Source organism: Notolepis coatsorum, assembly GCF_963971535.1.
Source record: "Notolepis coatsorum genome assembly, chromosome: 20".
NCBI classification, from domain to species: Eukaryota; Metazoa; Chordata; class Actinopteri; order Aulopiformes; family Paralepididae; genus Notolepis; species Notolepis coatsorum.
This window is the reverse complement of record NC_140184.1, coordinates 3,059,528-3,074,983: the sequence shown is the minus strand read 5'-3', so window position 1 is coordinate 3,074,983 and position 15,456 is coordinate 3,059,528. Positions and strand designations below refer to the sequence as shown.

The window sequence follows — 15,456 nt, the reverse complement described above, 5'->3', positions numbered from 1 at the left end:
ACGATGTTAGACGGCGTTAGACGATGTTATACAATCTTAGAAGATGTTAGAAGATGTTAGAAGATGTTATAAGATGTTAGAAGATGTTAGAAGATGTTAGACGATGTTAGAAGATGTTAGAAGATGTTATAAGATGTTAGACGATGTTAGAAGATGTTAGAAGATGTTAGACGATGTTAGAAGATGTTAGAAGATGTTATAAGATGTTAGACGATGTTAGAAGATGTTATAAGATGTTAGACGATGTTAGAAGATGTTAGAAGATGTTAGAAGATGTTAGACGATGTTAGAAGATGTTAGAAGATGTTAGAAGATGTTAGAAGATGTTAGAAGATGTTATAAGATGTTATAAGATGTTAGACGGTGTTAGAAGATGTTAGAAGATGTTAGAAGATGTTAGACGATGTTATAAGATGTTAGAAGATGTTAGAAGATGTTAGAAGATGTTATAAGATGTTATAAGATGTTATAAGATGTTAGACGGTGTTAGAAGATGTTAGAAGATGTTAGACGATGTTAGAAGATGTTAGAAGATGTTATAAGATGTTAGAAGATGTTAGACGATGTTAGAAGATGTTAGAAGATGTTAGAAGATGTTATAAGATGTTATAAGATGTTATAAGATGTTAGACGGTGTTAGAAGATGTTAGAAGATGTTAGAAGATGTTAGAAGATGTTAGACGATGTTAGAAGATGTTAGAAGATGTTAGAAGATGTTAGAAGATGTTAGAAGATGTTAGACGATGTTAGAAGATGTTATAAGATGTTAGAAGATGTTATAAGATGTTAGAAGATGTTAGAAGATGTTATACGATGTTAGAAGATGTTAGAAGATGTTAGAAGATGTTAGAAGATGTTAGAAGATGTTAGAAGATGTTAGACGATGTTAGACGATGTTATAAGATGTTATAAGATGTTAGACGATGTTAGAAGATGTTAGAAGATGTTATAAGATGTTATAAGATGTTAGACGATCTTAGAAGATGTTATAAGATGTTATAAGATGTTAGACGATGTTAGAAGATGTTAGAAGATGTTAGAAGATGTTATAAGATGTTAGAAGATGTTAGAAGATGTTAGAAGATGTTAGACGGTGTTAGAAGATGTTAGAAGATGTTAGAAGATGTTAGACGATGTTAGAAGATGTTAGAAGATGTTAGACGATGTTAGAAGATGTTAGAAGATGTTAGACGATGTTAGAAGATGTTAGAAGATGTTAGAAGATGTTAGAAGATGTTAGAAGATGTTAGACGATGTTAGAAGATGTTAGACAATGTTAGAAGATGTTAGAAGATGTTAGAAGATGTTAGAAGATGTTAGACGGTGTTAGAAGATGTTAGAAGATGTTAGACGGTGTTAGAAGATGTTAGACGATGTTAGAAGATGTTATAAGATGTTAGAAGATGTTAGAAGATGTTAGACGATGTTATAAGATGTTATAAGATGTTAGACGATGTAAGACGATGTAAGACATGCATCACCATTGCTCCACGACATCTCCGCTGTGGTTTTCCCACGCCTGGTCTCCTGTCCGTCTGTACATGACACTCCCCAGTGATAATGTGATTACGTAAGAATGTGGACATTCCACTGTCTGACCATTCCAACCCTGACCATACTCTGAACCACAACCTAACCGTCACTGGCAGAGAATTGTCAATTAATTTTCAAGTGTTTATCATGTAAGTGTTTCTGTTTTGTGTCCTGGTTTTAGCTCTGGGAGGCTGAAGGCTGCCAAGGCTGCATCCACCGTCCTCTGCAACATGTTCCAGTACAACAAGCTGCACAAAGACTACAAACTGGTGAGATTCACAACCCTATCTCCACCGCTGAGCGTCCAGAGACATTTTGAGGCAACAATGCTGATGGGAATAAGTGGGTTTTGTTTCTTGATGCTGATGGGAATGAGTGGGTTTTGTTTCTTGATGCTGATGGGAATGAGTGGGTTTTGTTTCTTGATGCTGATGGGAATGAGTGGGTTTTGTTTCTTGATGCTGATGGGAATGAGTGGGTTTTGTTTCTTGATGCTGATGGGAATGAGTGGGTTTTGTTTCTTGATGCTGATGGGAATGAGTGGGTTTTGTTTCTTGATGCTGATCGGAATGAGTGGGTTTTGTTTCTTGATGCTGATGGGAATGAGTGGGTTTTGTTTCTTGATGCTGATCGGAATGAGTGGGTTTTGTTTCTTGATGCTGATCGGAATGAGTGGGTTTTGTTTCTTGATGCTGATGGGGATGAGTGGGTTTTGTTTCTTGATGCTGATGGGAATGAGTGGGTTTTGTTTCTTGATGCTGATCGGAATGAGTGGGTTTTGTTTCTTGATGCTGATGGGGATGAGTGGGTTTTGTTTCTTGATGCTGATGGGAATGAGTGGGTTTTGTTTCTTGATGCTGATCGGAATGAGTGGGTTTTGTTTCTTGATGCTGATGGGAATGAGTGGGTTTTGTTTCTTGGTGCTGATGGGAATGAGTGGGTTTTGTTTCTTGAGGAATTTTGGCAAACCACACTAAGTCATTTTGTCAATCCCCATTCTCGTTGGAGATCATTTGACCACACCTTGTCTGTGTGCAGTCTTCCTGCCTTAAACCTTTTAAGCCTCAGCCTGAAACAGTCCATAGTTGTTATTGCTGTGTAATTGTCAGAGAATGTGCTGTGAGTTAAGTGCTTTTCAGAACTACTTCAGCTTCCAATGTCTGTTATTGTCCCAAATAGGAATGGGATTTTTACAGGTTTTTACTTAGTGAAGTAGACACTGCAATTGACCATCAATTTAGCTGATCACATGTGCATGTAGCTGATCACATGTGCATGTAGCTGATCACATGTGCATGTAGCTGATCACATGTGCATGTAGCTGATCACATGTGCATGTAGCTGATCACATGTGCATGTAGCTGATCACATGTACATGTAGCTGATCACATGTACATGTAGCTGATCACATGTGCATGTAGCTGATCACATGTGCATGTAGCTGATCACGTGTGCATGTAGCTGATCACATGTACATGTAGCTGATCACGTGTACATGTAGCTGATCACGTGTACATGTAGCTGATCACATGTGCATGTAGCTGATCACGTGTGCATGTAGCTGATCACGTGTACATGTTGAACTTGGAACTAGTCTGCAACTGCAATCAAGTTTGTGAACCCAGGCCTTTTAGATCGTGCTTTTTAGGCTCCTTTTTACTCACTTCTTTCAAGGCGGAATTTTGACCTTGGTGGTTGACCTTGAAGCAGGTAGAATTCTACTTGTGTTTGTTCAATAACTCCCTCAGTTTTTGGCTTTTGGACGCACTGAGATTTTTACGATAGCCCAAATACTCTCAGAGTTCCGGTACAGAGTAGCAGCGGTGGTGAACGTGCCCCAGGAGGAACACTAGTGCTACTAGTCCCCAACAGGGTTCTGTCTTCATCATTGTCTAGTCGAAATACAAGCCTTTACTAAACCTGTTCCAAGAGGTGGGTGACGACCTTCTGAAATCAGATCCGTCCATCGTGTAGAGAAATGTAGAGAAACCTGCTCTTAGCGGTGAAATGAACAATCGGATGTCTCTGATGAAGAGCAGTGCGCTCGAAGGTGGTGTGAATAAACAAATTGCATCAGGAGCTTTCAAGTCAAGTCAACTTTATTTATTTATAAAGCACGTTAAGAAGATTCAAACGCTAGTGAATAGAAGTCTGTTTTAAGCCGAGACTTGAAAGAATGGACGGATGGGGCGAGTCTGATGGAAGGGGGGAGGCTGTTCCATAGTCTAGGGGCTGTAACTGAGAAAGCACGCTTGTCTCTGAGTTTTGAGTCTTGAGCGTGGGACGGCCAGGAGGCCCAGGTCAGACGACCTGGGAGACCTGGAGGTGGTGTGAGGGTTTAGGAGACCTGAGACCTGGAGGTGGTGTCAGGGTTTAGGAGACCTGAGAGACCTGGAGGTGGTGTGAGGGTTTAGGAGACCTGAGAGACCTGGAGGTGGTGTCAGGGTTTAGGAGACCTGGGAGACCTGGAGGTGGTGTGAGGGTTTAGGAGACCTGAGAGACCTGGAGGTGGTGTCAGGGTTTAGGAGACCTGAGAGACCTGGAGGTGGTGTCAGGGTTTAGGAGACCTGAGAGACCTGGAGGTGGTGTCAGGGTTTAGGAGACCTGAGAGACCTGGAGGTGGTGTGATGGTTTAGGAGACCTGAGAGACCTGGAGGTGGTGTCAGGGTTTAGGAGACCTGGGAGACCTGGAGGTGGTGTCAGGGTTTAGGAGACCTGGGAGACCTGGAGGTGGTGTCAGGGGTTAGGAGACCTGGGAGACCTGGAGGTGGTGTGAGGGTTTAGGAGACCTGGGAGACCTGGAGGTGGTGTCAGGGTTTAGGAGACCTGGGAGACCTGGAGGTGGTGTCAGGGTTTAGGAGACCTGAGAGACCTGGAGGTGGTGTCAGGGGTTAGGAGACCTGGGAGACCTGGAGGTGGTGTCAGGGTTTAGGAGACCTGGGAGACCTGGAGGTGGTGTCAGGGTTTAGGAGACCTGGGACCTGGAGGTGGTGTCAGGGTTTAGGAGACCTGGGAGACCTGGAGGTGGTGTGAGGGTTTAGGAGACCTGAGAGACCTGGAGGTGGTGTCAGGGTTTAGGAGACCTGGGAGACCTGGAGGTGGTGTGAGGGTTTAGGAGACCTGAGAGACCTGGAGGTGGTGTCAGGGTTTAGGAGACCTGGGAGACCTGGAGGTGGTGTCAGGGTTTAGGAGACCTGAGAGACCTGGAGGTGGTGTCAGGGTTTAGGAGACCTGAGAGACCTGGAGGTGGTGTCAGGGTTTAGGAGACCTGAGAGACCTGGAGGTGGTGTGAGGGTTTAGGAGACCTGAGAGACCTGGAGGTGGTGTCAGGGTTTAGGAGACCTGGGAGACCTGGAGGTGGTGTCAGGGTTTAGGAGACCTGGGAGACCTGGATGTGGTGTCAGGGGTTAGGAGACCTGGGAGACCTGGAGGTGGTGTGAGGGTTTAGGAGACCTGGGAGACCTGGAGGTGGTGTCAGGGTTTAGGAGACCTGGGAGACCTGGAGGTGGTGTCAGGGTTTAGGAGACCTGAGAGACCTGGAGGTGGTGTCAGGGGTTAGGAGACCTGGGAGACCTGGAGGTGGTGTCAGGGTTTAGGAGACCTGAGAGACCTGGAGGTGGTGTGAGGGTTTAGGAGACCTGGGAGACCTGGAGGTGGTGTGAGGGTTTAGGAGACCTGAGACCTGGAGGTGGTGTCAGGGTTTAGGAGACCTGAGAGACCTGGAGGTGGTGTGAGGGTTTAGGAGACCTGGGAGACCTGGAGGTGGTGTGAGGGTTTAGGAGACCTGGGAGACCTGGAGGTGGGGTTAGGGGTTAGGAGACCTGAGAGACCTGGAGGTGGTGTCAGGGTTTAGGAGACCTGGGAGACCTGGAGGTGGTGTGAGGGTTTAGGAGACCTGAGAGACCTGGAGGTGGTGTCAGGGTTTAGGAGACCTGAGAGACCTGGAGGTGGTGTCAGGGTTTAGGAGACCTGAGAGACCTGGAGGTGGTGTCAGGGTTTAGGAGACCTGGGAGACCTGGAGGTGGTGTGAGGGTTTAGGAGACCTGGGAGACCTGGAGGTGGTGTGAGGGTTTAGGAGACCTGAGACCTGGAGGTGGTGTGAGGGTTTAGGAGACCTGAGAGACCTGGAGGTGGTGTCAGGGTTTAGGAGACCTGAGAGACCTGGAGGTGGTGTCAGGGTTTAGGAGACCTGAGACCTGGAGGTGGTGTCAGGGTTTAGGAGACCTGGGACCTGGAGGTGGTGTCAGGGTTTAGGAGACCTGAGAGACCTGGAGGTGGTGTGAGGGTTTAGGAGACCTGGGAGACCTGGAGGTGGTGTGAGGGTTTAGGAGACCTGAGAGACCTGGAGGTGGTGTCAGGGTTTAGGAGACCTGAGAGACCTGGAGGTGGTGTCAGGGTTTAGGAGACCTGAGACCTGGAGGTGGTGTGAGGGTTTAGGAGACCTGAGACCTGGAGGTGGTGTCAGGGTTTAGGAGACCTGGGAGACCTGGAGGTGGTGTCAGGGTTTAGGAGACCTGAGAGACCTGGAGGTGGTGTCAGGGTTTAGGAGACCTGAGACCTGGAGGTGGGGTCAGGGTTTAGGAGACCTGGGAGACCTGGAGGTGGTGTCAGGGTTTAGGAGACCTGAGACCTGGAGGTGGTGTCAGGGTTTAGGAGACCTGAGACCTGGAGGTGGTGTCAGGGTTTAGGAGACCTGGGAGACCTGGAGGTGGTGTGAGGGGTTAGGAGACCTGGGAGACCTGAGAGACCTGGAGGTGGTGTCAGGGTTTAGGAGACCTGAGACCTGGAGGTGGTGTCAGGGTTTAGGAGACCTGAGAGACCTGGAGGTGGTGTCAGGGTTTAGGAGACCTGAGAGACCTGGAGGTGGTGTGAGGGTTTAGGAGACCTGGGAGACCTGGAGGTGGTGTCAGGGTTTAGGAGACCTGGGAGACCTGGAGGTGGTGTCAGGGTTTAGGAGACCTGAGAGACCTGGAGGTGGTGTTAGGGTTTAGGAGACCTGAGAGACCTGGAGGTGGTGTCAGGGTTTAGGAGACCTGGGAGACCTGGAGGTGGTGTGAGGGTTTAGGAGACCTGGGAGACCTGGAGGTGGTGTCAGGGTTTAGGAGACCTGAGAGACCTGGAGGTGGTGTCAGGGTTTAGGAGACCTGGGAGACCTGGAGGTGGTGTGAGGGTTTAGGAGACCTGGGAGACCTGGAGGTGGTGTGAGGGTTTAGGAGACCTGGGAGACCTGGAGGTGGTGTGAGGGTTTAGGAGACCTGGGAGACCTGGAGGTGGTGTCAGGGTTTAGGAGACCTGGGAGACCTGGAGGTGGTGTCAGGGTTTAGGAGACCTGGGAGACCTGGAGGTGGTGTGAGGGTTTAGGAGACCTGGGAGACCTGGAGGTGGTGTGAGGGTTTAGGAGACCTGGGAGACCTGGAGGTGGTGTCAGGGTTTAGGAGACCTGAGACCTGGAGGTGGTGTCAGGGTTTAGGAGACCTGAGAGACCTGGAGGTGGTGTCAGGGTTTAGGAGACCTGGGAGACCTGGAGGTGGTGTGAGGGTTTAGGAGACCTGAGAGACCTGGAGGTGGTGTGAGGGTTTAGGAGACCTGGGAGACCTGGAGGTGGTGTCAGGGGTTAGGAGACCTGAGACCTGGAGGTGGTGTCAGGGTTTAGGAGACCTGAGAGACCTGGAGGTGGTGTCAGGGTTTAGGAGACCTGAGAGACCTGGAGGTGGTGTCAGGGTTTAGGAGACCTGGGAGACCTGGAGGTGGTGTGAGGGTTTAGGAGACCTGGGAGACCTGGAGGTGGTGTCAGGGTTTAGGAGACCTGGGAGACCTGGAGGTGGTGTGAGGGTTTAGGAGACCTGGGAGACCTGGAGGTGGTGTGAGGGTTTAGGAGACCTGGGAGACCTGGAGGTGGTGTCAGGGTTTAGGAGACCTGAGACCTGGAGGTGGTGTGAGGGTTTAGGAGACCTGGGAGACCTGGAGGTGGTGTCAGGGTTTAGGAGACCTGAGACCTGGAGGTGGTGTGAGGGTTTAGGAGACCTGAGAGACCTGGAGGTGGTGTGAGGGTTTAGGAGACCTGGGAGACCTGGAGGTGGTGTGAGGGTTTAGGAGACCTGGGAGATCTGGAGGTGGTGTGAGGGTTTAGGAGACCTGGGAGACCTGGAGGTGGTGTCAGGGTTTAGGAGACCTGGGAGACCTGGAGGTGGTGTCAGGGTTTAGGAGACCTGGGAGACCTGGAGGTGGTGTCAGGGTTTAGGAGACCTGAGACCTGGAGGTGGTGTCAGGGTTTAGGAGACCTGAGAGACCTGGAGGTGGTGTGAGGGTTTAGGAGACCTGGGAGACCTGGAGGTGGTGTGAGGGTTTAGGAGACCTGGGAGACCTGGAGGTGGTGTCAGGGTTTAGGAGACCTGAGAGACCTGGAGGTGGTGTCAGGGTTTAGGAGACCTGAGACCTGGAGGTGGGTTTAGGAGACCTGGGAGACCTGGAGGTGGTGTCAGGGTTTAGGAGACCTGAGACCTGGGAGACCTGGAGGTGGTGTGAGGGTTTAGGAGACCTGGGAGACCTGGAGGTGGTGTCAGGGTTTAGGAGACCTGAGAGACCTGGAGGTGGTGTGAGGGGTTAGGAGACCTGGGAGACCTGGAGGTGGTGTGAGGGTTTAGGAGACCTGAGAGACCTGGAGGTGGTGTGAGGGTTTAGGAGACCTGGGAGACCTGGAGGTGGTGTGAGGGGTTAGGAGACCTGGGAGACCTGGAGGTGGTGTCAGGGTTTAGGAGACCTGGGAGACCTGGAGGTGGTGTCAGGGTTTAGGAGACCTGAGACCTGGAGGTGGTGTCAGGGTTTAGGAGACCTGGGAGACCTGGAGGTGGTGTCAGGGTTTAGGAGACCTGGGAGACCTGGAGGTGGTGTGAGGGGTTAGGAGACCTGAGAGACCTGGAGGTGGGGTTAGGAGACCTGAGATATAGGAGGGAGCCAGTTGGTTCAGGGCTTTGAAAGCGAACAGCAGGACCTTGAAGTCAATTATATATCGAACTGAAGAGGCTAAAACTGTTAAGTGCACCAGACTGTAGTTATGTGCTGCAGTACTCAGTGCACTATTGATTGATTGATTGAAAAGTTTATTAACAGATTGCAGAATGGGTACAATACAGTACAGCTCAATACACACAATTGTTAAGGGGATGCAGACCAGAGAAAGACTTTCGTCTTGTTTACATCAGGGTCCTCCATGTTCACTTCATCATAACATATATGACATACATGACATACAGATAGTCAGTACTGCTACATCTATACATTTATGACATACCAGATCTACAACTACAGTACTGTTTGTCAGTGCACTAGACTGTAGCTGTGTTCTGCAGTACTCAGTGTACCTTAGCTAAGTGTGAAGTCTGAAGTCTGTCCAGTAGGATGACACGGTTATAAAATACACATGTGTGTGGGACTTGCGTTATTTTAGTTTTTTTTTGTTTTGTTTCGTCCAACAGATGGTTTGCTTCACTAACGGCCCACATCCGCTCCCCCTCCCAGCTGACCTCCACTCCCTTCCAATGTTCTCACCTTCTCTTCCTCTCGCCTACCCCCCCCCTGTTACCCTACCCCCCCCCCTCCTGTTACCCTCTACCCCCCCCCCCCTGTTACCGTACCCCCCCCCCCCCTCCTGTTACCCTCTACACCCCCCCCCTCCCCCTGTTACCGTACCCCCCCCCCCCTCCTGTTACCCTCTACCCCCCCCCCCCCCCTCCTGTTACCCTCTACACCCCCCCCCCTGTTACCCTCTACACCCCCCCCCCCCCCCCCACCCGCCCTCCCCGCTCTGTGTTGACCTCCTATCGTCTCTCTTGACGTAACGTGGCTCAGTGAGCACAAACATCTCCTCTGAGGCTGTTAATGATTACATGACGGCGCTGCTGGTGGAATTCCTCATGACTCTGGGGAGTTTCTCAAGCCGGTGTCCAGACAGAGGGTCCTGGTGTCGTGGGGGACAGTGACAGAGGGGCCTGGTGTCGTGGGGGACAGTGACACAGGGGCCTCCTGGTGTCCTGGGGGACAGTGACAGAGGGGCCTCCTGGTGTCCTGGGGGACAGTGACAGAGGGGCCTCCTGGTGTCGTGGGGGACAGTGACAGAGGGGCCTCCTGGTGTCCTGGGGGACAGTGACAGAGGGGCCTGGGGGACAGTGACAGAGGGGCCTCCTGGTGTCCTGGGGGACAGTGACAGAGGGTCCTGGTGTCGTGGGGGACAGTGACAAATACAATGTACTGTAACTGTTCTGCTGGCCAAATACAATGTACTGTAACTGTTCTGCTGGCCAAATACAATGTACTGTAACTGTTCTGCTGGCCAAATACAATGTACTGTAACTGTTCTGCTGGCCAAATACAATAACGATAGACAGTGTCTTCCACCAAAAGTGGGCGTGGCCTTGAAAAAAGGCAAAGTACCGAGATTTACTGGTCTGATATATTGGTCTGTTTTAGAATATTTACACACATACCAAAGTAAACAAACAGCCAAAGTAACGAAAATATAGCAAATACAGTTGTATATAATGTATATTTCCATGTTGTCTAGTGTTAGAAATTGTATTAAGAGCCTAATCAAACAACTAGAGAATGAAAACATTGCTTTTGGTGGTGTCTTTGAATCACGGATGGGGCCTTTAAAGAATTCCACTTAAAAACACACCCACGTAAACGGCCAAAAAGCTGTTTTGTACGCTTGTTTTAATTCCCCTTCCTACGCTTGTATATGTAACGAGAGCCTTTGTGTAAAGACTGATTTCCTCTCTCAGGGCTTCTGCTGTTAATGATGAATTAGATAACAACTGACCGGCCGTCGCATTCATTAGAACAGCGCCGCCTGCTGGCCGCCGATAGGATATTAACCCTTCCACTACCAAAATGGTTAACCCTTTGTCACTGCGACAATACAGAAGGTTAACACTTTCACTTCCACACGACAGAGGGTTAACCCTTTCACAACCACACTACAGAAGGTTAACCCTTTCACTACCACACTACAGACGGTTAACCTTTCACTGCCACACTACAGAAGGTTAACCTTTCACTACCACACTACAGAAGGTTAACACTTTGAGCGCCACGCCTGGTTTTCCGTTTTACCGCTTGAATGCCACCATCGGCGCCAATGTTAACGTTAATATCGCCTAATCTATGTTTTAAATTATGGCTATGTGTCTAATCTGCCCATCGCATTATCAAATACTATTTCCAGTCAGTGCTGTGAAGGCAGATTGTTTTTTTATCGCGTCGTTTCCGTTTCAGAGCAGTTAGAAAAGCCCCCGTTTTGATATAAAAAACAGCTCATTCTGGAGCATTCTATGAAAATCGTCTTTTAGTGGAATATTCCACAACGTTGATATTCGTCGGCCTTTTTATGAATCGTTTTCAAATAAACGCTAGATGATCAATATTATACGTGCACGCAAGCACATTACGGCCGCGCACTGATAATCGCTCCGTTGATTTCCTCACAGACTTTTACAGTGAAACCGAAAGAAGACATTTCACAAAACAGCTTATAACTTCATCAAACTTACTCTGATTATCCTACCACTGATAACATAGAGTCCTTACCTGACATCAGATGGTATCCAACTGGTATATTCCAATTCCTGATCACCATTCGAAAAAATCGATAAGTGTATGGATCCAACGCGATACTGTAGAACTCCATGATCCGCGGGGATCTGAGGTTCCAGAATGAACTGTGGTAACCCCGGCTGGATCAGTGAACTGGAAAATGTGGAGTACCGGATTTTTTTCCCCACATTTTCATTGAGTCCATTCCAAAATCACTTATGTCATCTGGGAGACGACAGGGGGCGCTTTTTTCCACATTGATCACCGGCGCAGCTCGGCTATACTCGGGTAGGCTCGGGTGATGCAATAATTTTTCAGATCGCAAAAAAAATAAAAAAATAAGAAATCTCGTGAGTGGCACTCAAAGTGTTAACCTTTCACTACCACACTACAGACGGTTAACCTTTCACTGCCACACTACAGACGGTTAACCTTCTGTAGTGTGGTAGTGAAAGGTTAACCTTCTGTAGTGTGGCAGTGAAATGGTTAACAGAAGGAGGAACTTCCTTTTTATTGGCAATATCACCTCCTGGTTTGGGAATAGCACCACACAAGACCGTAGCAGACTACAGAGAGTGGCCCGTTCAGCCGAACGCACAATTGGAGGGGGGCTTCCCACTCTCCAGGACATTTACAACAAGCGGTGTATGGGTAAGGCTAAGAGAATGATCAAAGACTCCAGCCACCCAAACTGCCTCTTTGAACTGCTGCGGTCAGGCAAGCGATATCGGAGTCTCAATGCAAGCACAGAAAGACTCAGAAGAAGCTTCTATCCCCAGGCCATCAGGATGCTCAACGAACAATAACACTATACAACAACCATCAGATGCACTCACAGCACACACATCCACACGCACACACTCACTTTAAACAAACAACTCACTGCAGCACCCACTCTCCACACTTTAGATCACACAAACACACTTTATATTGATTGGCAAAGAATTTGCACTACAACCCATACCCAGTACACCTTACTGTAAATTGTACCTAAATTGTACCTCATCCCATTTCTCCTTTGCACTATATAGTATATTGTATATTGTATAGTATATTATTTGTATGGTAACTCAGTTACTTCTACTTTGCATTGAACATTGTACATATGTACATATTGAACACTTGTGTCTACGTACGTGACTTCTATTTTATACTTGCTATACTTATTTTATTTTATACTTATCTTTTTTGTCTAGCACAGTCTCTGGAGCGTAACAGAAAGAAGCATTTTGTATAAAAGTATTCTGTACTTCTGTATGACAACTAATAAAGAAACTTGAACTTGAACTATTGCTTATTGGTTTGTTTTGGAACATTATACAGTTATACCCTACAAAGTACTATTGTCATCGTCTATGAATGAACTGTATCTTACTATGAAGTACCTGTGCTATGAATCTACCTTGAATTTCTAATTGTCTACTGTCTCTTGTCCTCATCACTTTATCATTTGTCGTCTGTTTGTGTCAGAGTCTGTGTTTACCTGTTTCAGAATCATAAGCTGCTGTGGTCCTTACTCCTTACTACCTGCCAAACTGTACTGAGGTTTCTAGTGCTGTGTTTGAGCCAGAACACCTACACAGGAAGGCCTTCATTCCGACAGCCATCAGACTTTACAATGCATCACTGTGCCTCACTGCATCACTGAGCACAGAGTGACAGTACCATCTTCCTGGACTCTTAGTTTTGAAACAGCACTGTGCAATATTACACCTACTGTAGACCTCAGTATATTTTTACTGTATTTATTTACTGTATATTTTATTCCATTTTTATTCTATTTTATTCTACTCTTATCTTAGGCCATTTGATTTGATTTGTTTTGTTATTCTTATTCGTGACCTGTTCTGTCTAAATGTTTAAATGTTGAGCGATTTGCATTGTCAAAATTCCCTCGGGATAATAAAAGTATTTCTATTCTATTTCTATCTATAACACCTACTCTTGTGTCTACTCACTGCCTGTATTAATGTTGTCCATTTAGTGCTGAATTCGAGCGAGTACACCTGCCGTTTAGTGCTGTATTTGAGCTACCTGCCGTTTAGTGCTGTATTTGAGCTACCTGCCGTTTAGTGCTGTATTTGAGCTACCTGCCGTTTAGTGCTGTATTTGAGCTACCTGCCGTTTAGTGCTGTATTTGAGCTACCTGCCGTTTAGTGCTGTATTTGAGCTACCTGCCGTTTAGTGCTGTATTTGAGCTACCTGCCGTTTAGTGCTGTATTTGAGCTACCTGCCGTTTAGTGCTGTATTTGAGCTACCTGCCGTTTAGTGCTGTATTCGAGCCAGTAAACCTGCCTAACACCTATTCTTGCATCTCCTCACTGCCTGGATTAATGTTGTCTGTTTCCAATGTCCTTTTTGAACTCGGGTCAGACCAATGGAATGTCTGGAATCTTTCAGAGGAATTCTGCGATTGTCTCTTTGTCTTCTGTGGAAGAATAAATCCCACGTTTTGGCACCTGGTCCACCTGGTCCACTCGGCACCTGTTGGTTTGCTACGTCCTTCCCGTGTTCACCACCAGCCCCCCCCCCCCCCCCCCCGCACGCAACTATTCACCACCAGCCCCCCCCCCCCCCCCCCTCCCCCGCAACTATTCACCCCCCCCCCCCCCCCCCCCCCTCCCCCGCAACTATTCCCAGCAGTCTGAGAGCGAGTAAACAAACGCTGCCCGGGGGCCATGACCCTCTGCAAGAAAGCAACACGTTATTTTTCAAATTGTATATTGTATAGTAGTGTACATAGGAACCAGTGCCTTCTCAGGAATTTAGCATTTTATTATGGGAATTTAGTCTATTTTTATCATGCACATCATTTATGTCTTCTTATTACCTTTTTTTTTTTGTATGTCTATTGTATTATTGCACAATCGATGCGGGCATGACCACCCGCATGTCACTGTGTGCCCTGGTATGTATGTGACAGATAAACCTCTTGATTCTTGACTCCTGATTGGTCTCTCTTCTCTCTGGTGTCTCACAGAAAGGCTTCGCCAGACGAGACTTCACGGACGTCAGCATCTAGAGAGCGGCGGCGGAGGAGGAGGAGGAGGAGGAGGAGAGGCGCTCAGGCCGCACGCGCTCAGATCACATGTCGCGTGGCGTCAGACGGCGCTAGCTGTGACCTCAGAGTCGAGGAAGACGAGGAGGAGGAAGAGAGAAGAAGAGGAGGACCAGGGGGGGATGGAGTGGTGGATCTTTACCGGTTCTGGAAGCCCACGACCGGGGGAATCTGATGGGACTTTTTATGGATGAGACAAATAGAGACTCGCCAACCTGCAGGTCGATGGATTCTGGGGGCGGAACGCCGTGTTTAGAGAGTGAGTGATCGTGTGTTTGGTTTGGCTGCCTCTGTGAACAGTTGGACTCTGAAGGTGTGTGTGTGTGTGTGCGTGTGTGCGTGCATGTGTGTGTGTGTGTGTGTGTGTGTGCGTGTGTGCGTGCATGTGTGTGTGCATGTGTGTGTGTGTGTGTGTGTGTGCTACTATGCATAGAAGGTGGACTTTATTCCCTGAAACAGTTTCACTGATTATGTCTTCAGTGCAGTATGTGTGTGTGGATCTAATCTCACACACACACACACACACACACACACACACACACACACACACACACACACACACACACACACACACACACACACACACACACACACACACACACACACACACACAGTGTGTCTGTGACTGTTTACAGAGATGGAAGGATGCCCTTAAAAGGCAGTGGATATCTTGCGTCGATCATCCGTGAATCCTAGGTGGAGGTTAAGACCCTGTGTGACCCCCCCCTCACCTGTAATCCTGCTGGCTTTCTGCTCATACAGGGTCATCCTTTTAATCCTGCTGGCTTTCTGCTCATACAGGGTCATCCTTTTAATCCTGCTGGCTTTCTGCTTTTTCTCACAGCCTTCATATCTGGTGTGGTTTTTTAATCAAGTTCAATTAAAATAGTTTTTTTTGTTCTGTATGCTTCACAACGATTTGGTTTGTCACAAGATGCCTTTACAGAGACACAAGCCTTTGAGAGAGAGAGAGAGGGAGGGAGGGAGGGAGAGAGAGAGAGAGAGAGAGAGAGAGAGAGAGGGAGGGAGGGAGAGATAAAGAGAGGGGAGAGGAGAGAGAGAGGGGAAGAGGGAGAGAGAGAGGGGGGAGGGAGAGAGGAGAGAGAGGGGGGGAGGGCGAGAAAGAGAGAGGGGGGGAGGGAGAGAAAGAGAAGGAGAGGAGAGAGAGAGAGAGAGAGAGAGAGAGAGAGAGAGAGAGAGAGACTGGTAGTAACCTGTAGTGGTTCAGTAACTACTGAGCTAACTGTCCCATGGCTCCCCCTCAGCATGAGCCC

At 48.1% G+C, this 15,456-nt stretch overlaps 1 protein-coding gene across 1 annotated transcript in view; it reads left to right on the top strand.

Annotated features, from left to right (window-relative positions):
- pkp3b (plakophilin 3b) overlaps positions 1-15,143 on the top strand; it is a 69,047-nt gene extending 53,904 nt beyond the window's left edge. The window contains exons 10-11 of the mRNA XM_084337695.1: positions 1,715-1,802; positions 14,105-15,143. Coding sequence (XP_084193821.1) covers positions 1,715-1,802; positions 14,105-14,146 — 130 coding nt within the window. The 3' untranslated portion in view covers positions 14,147-15,143. The remainder of the gene's footprint in view (positions 1-1,714; positions 1,803-14,104) is intronic.
- The last annotated feature ends 313 nt before the right edge of the window (positions 15,144-15,456 follow it).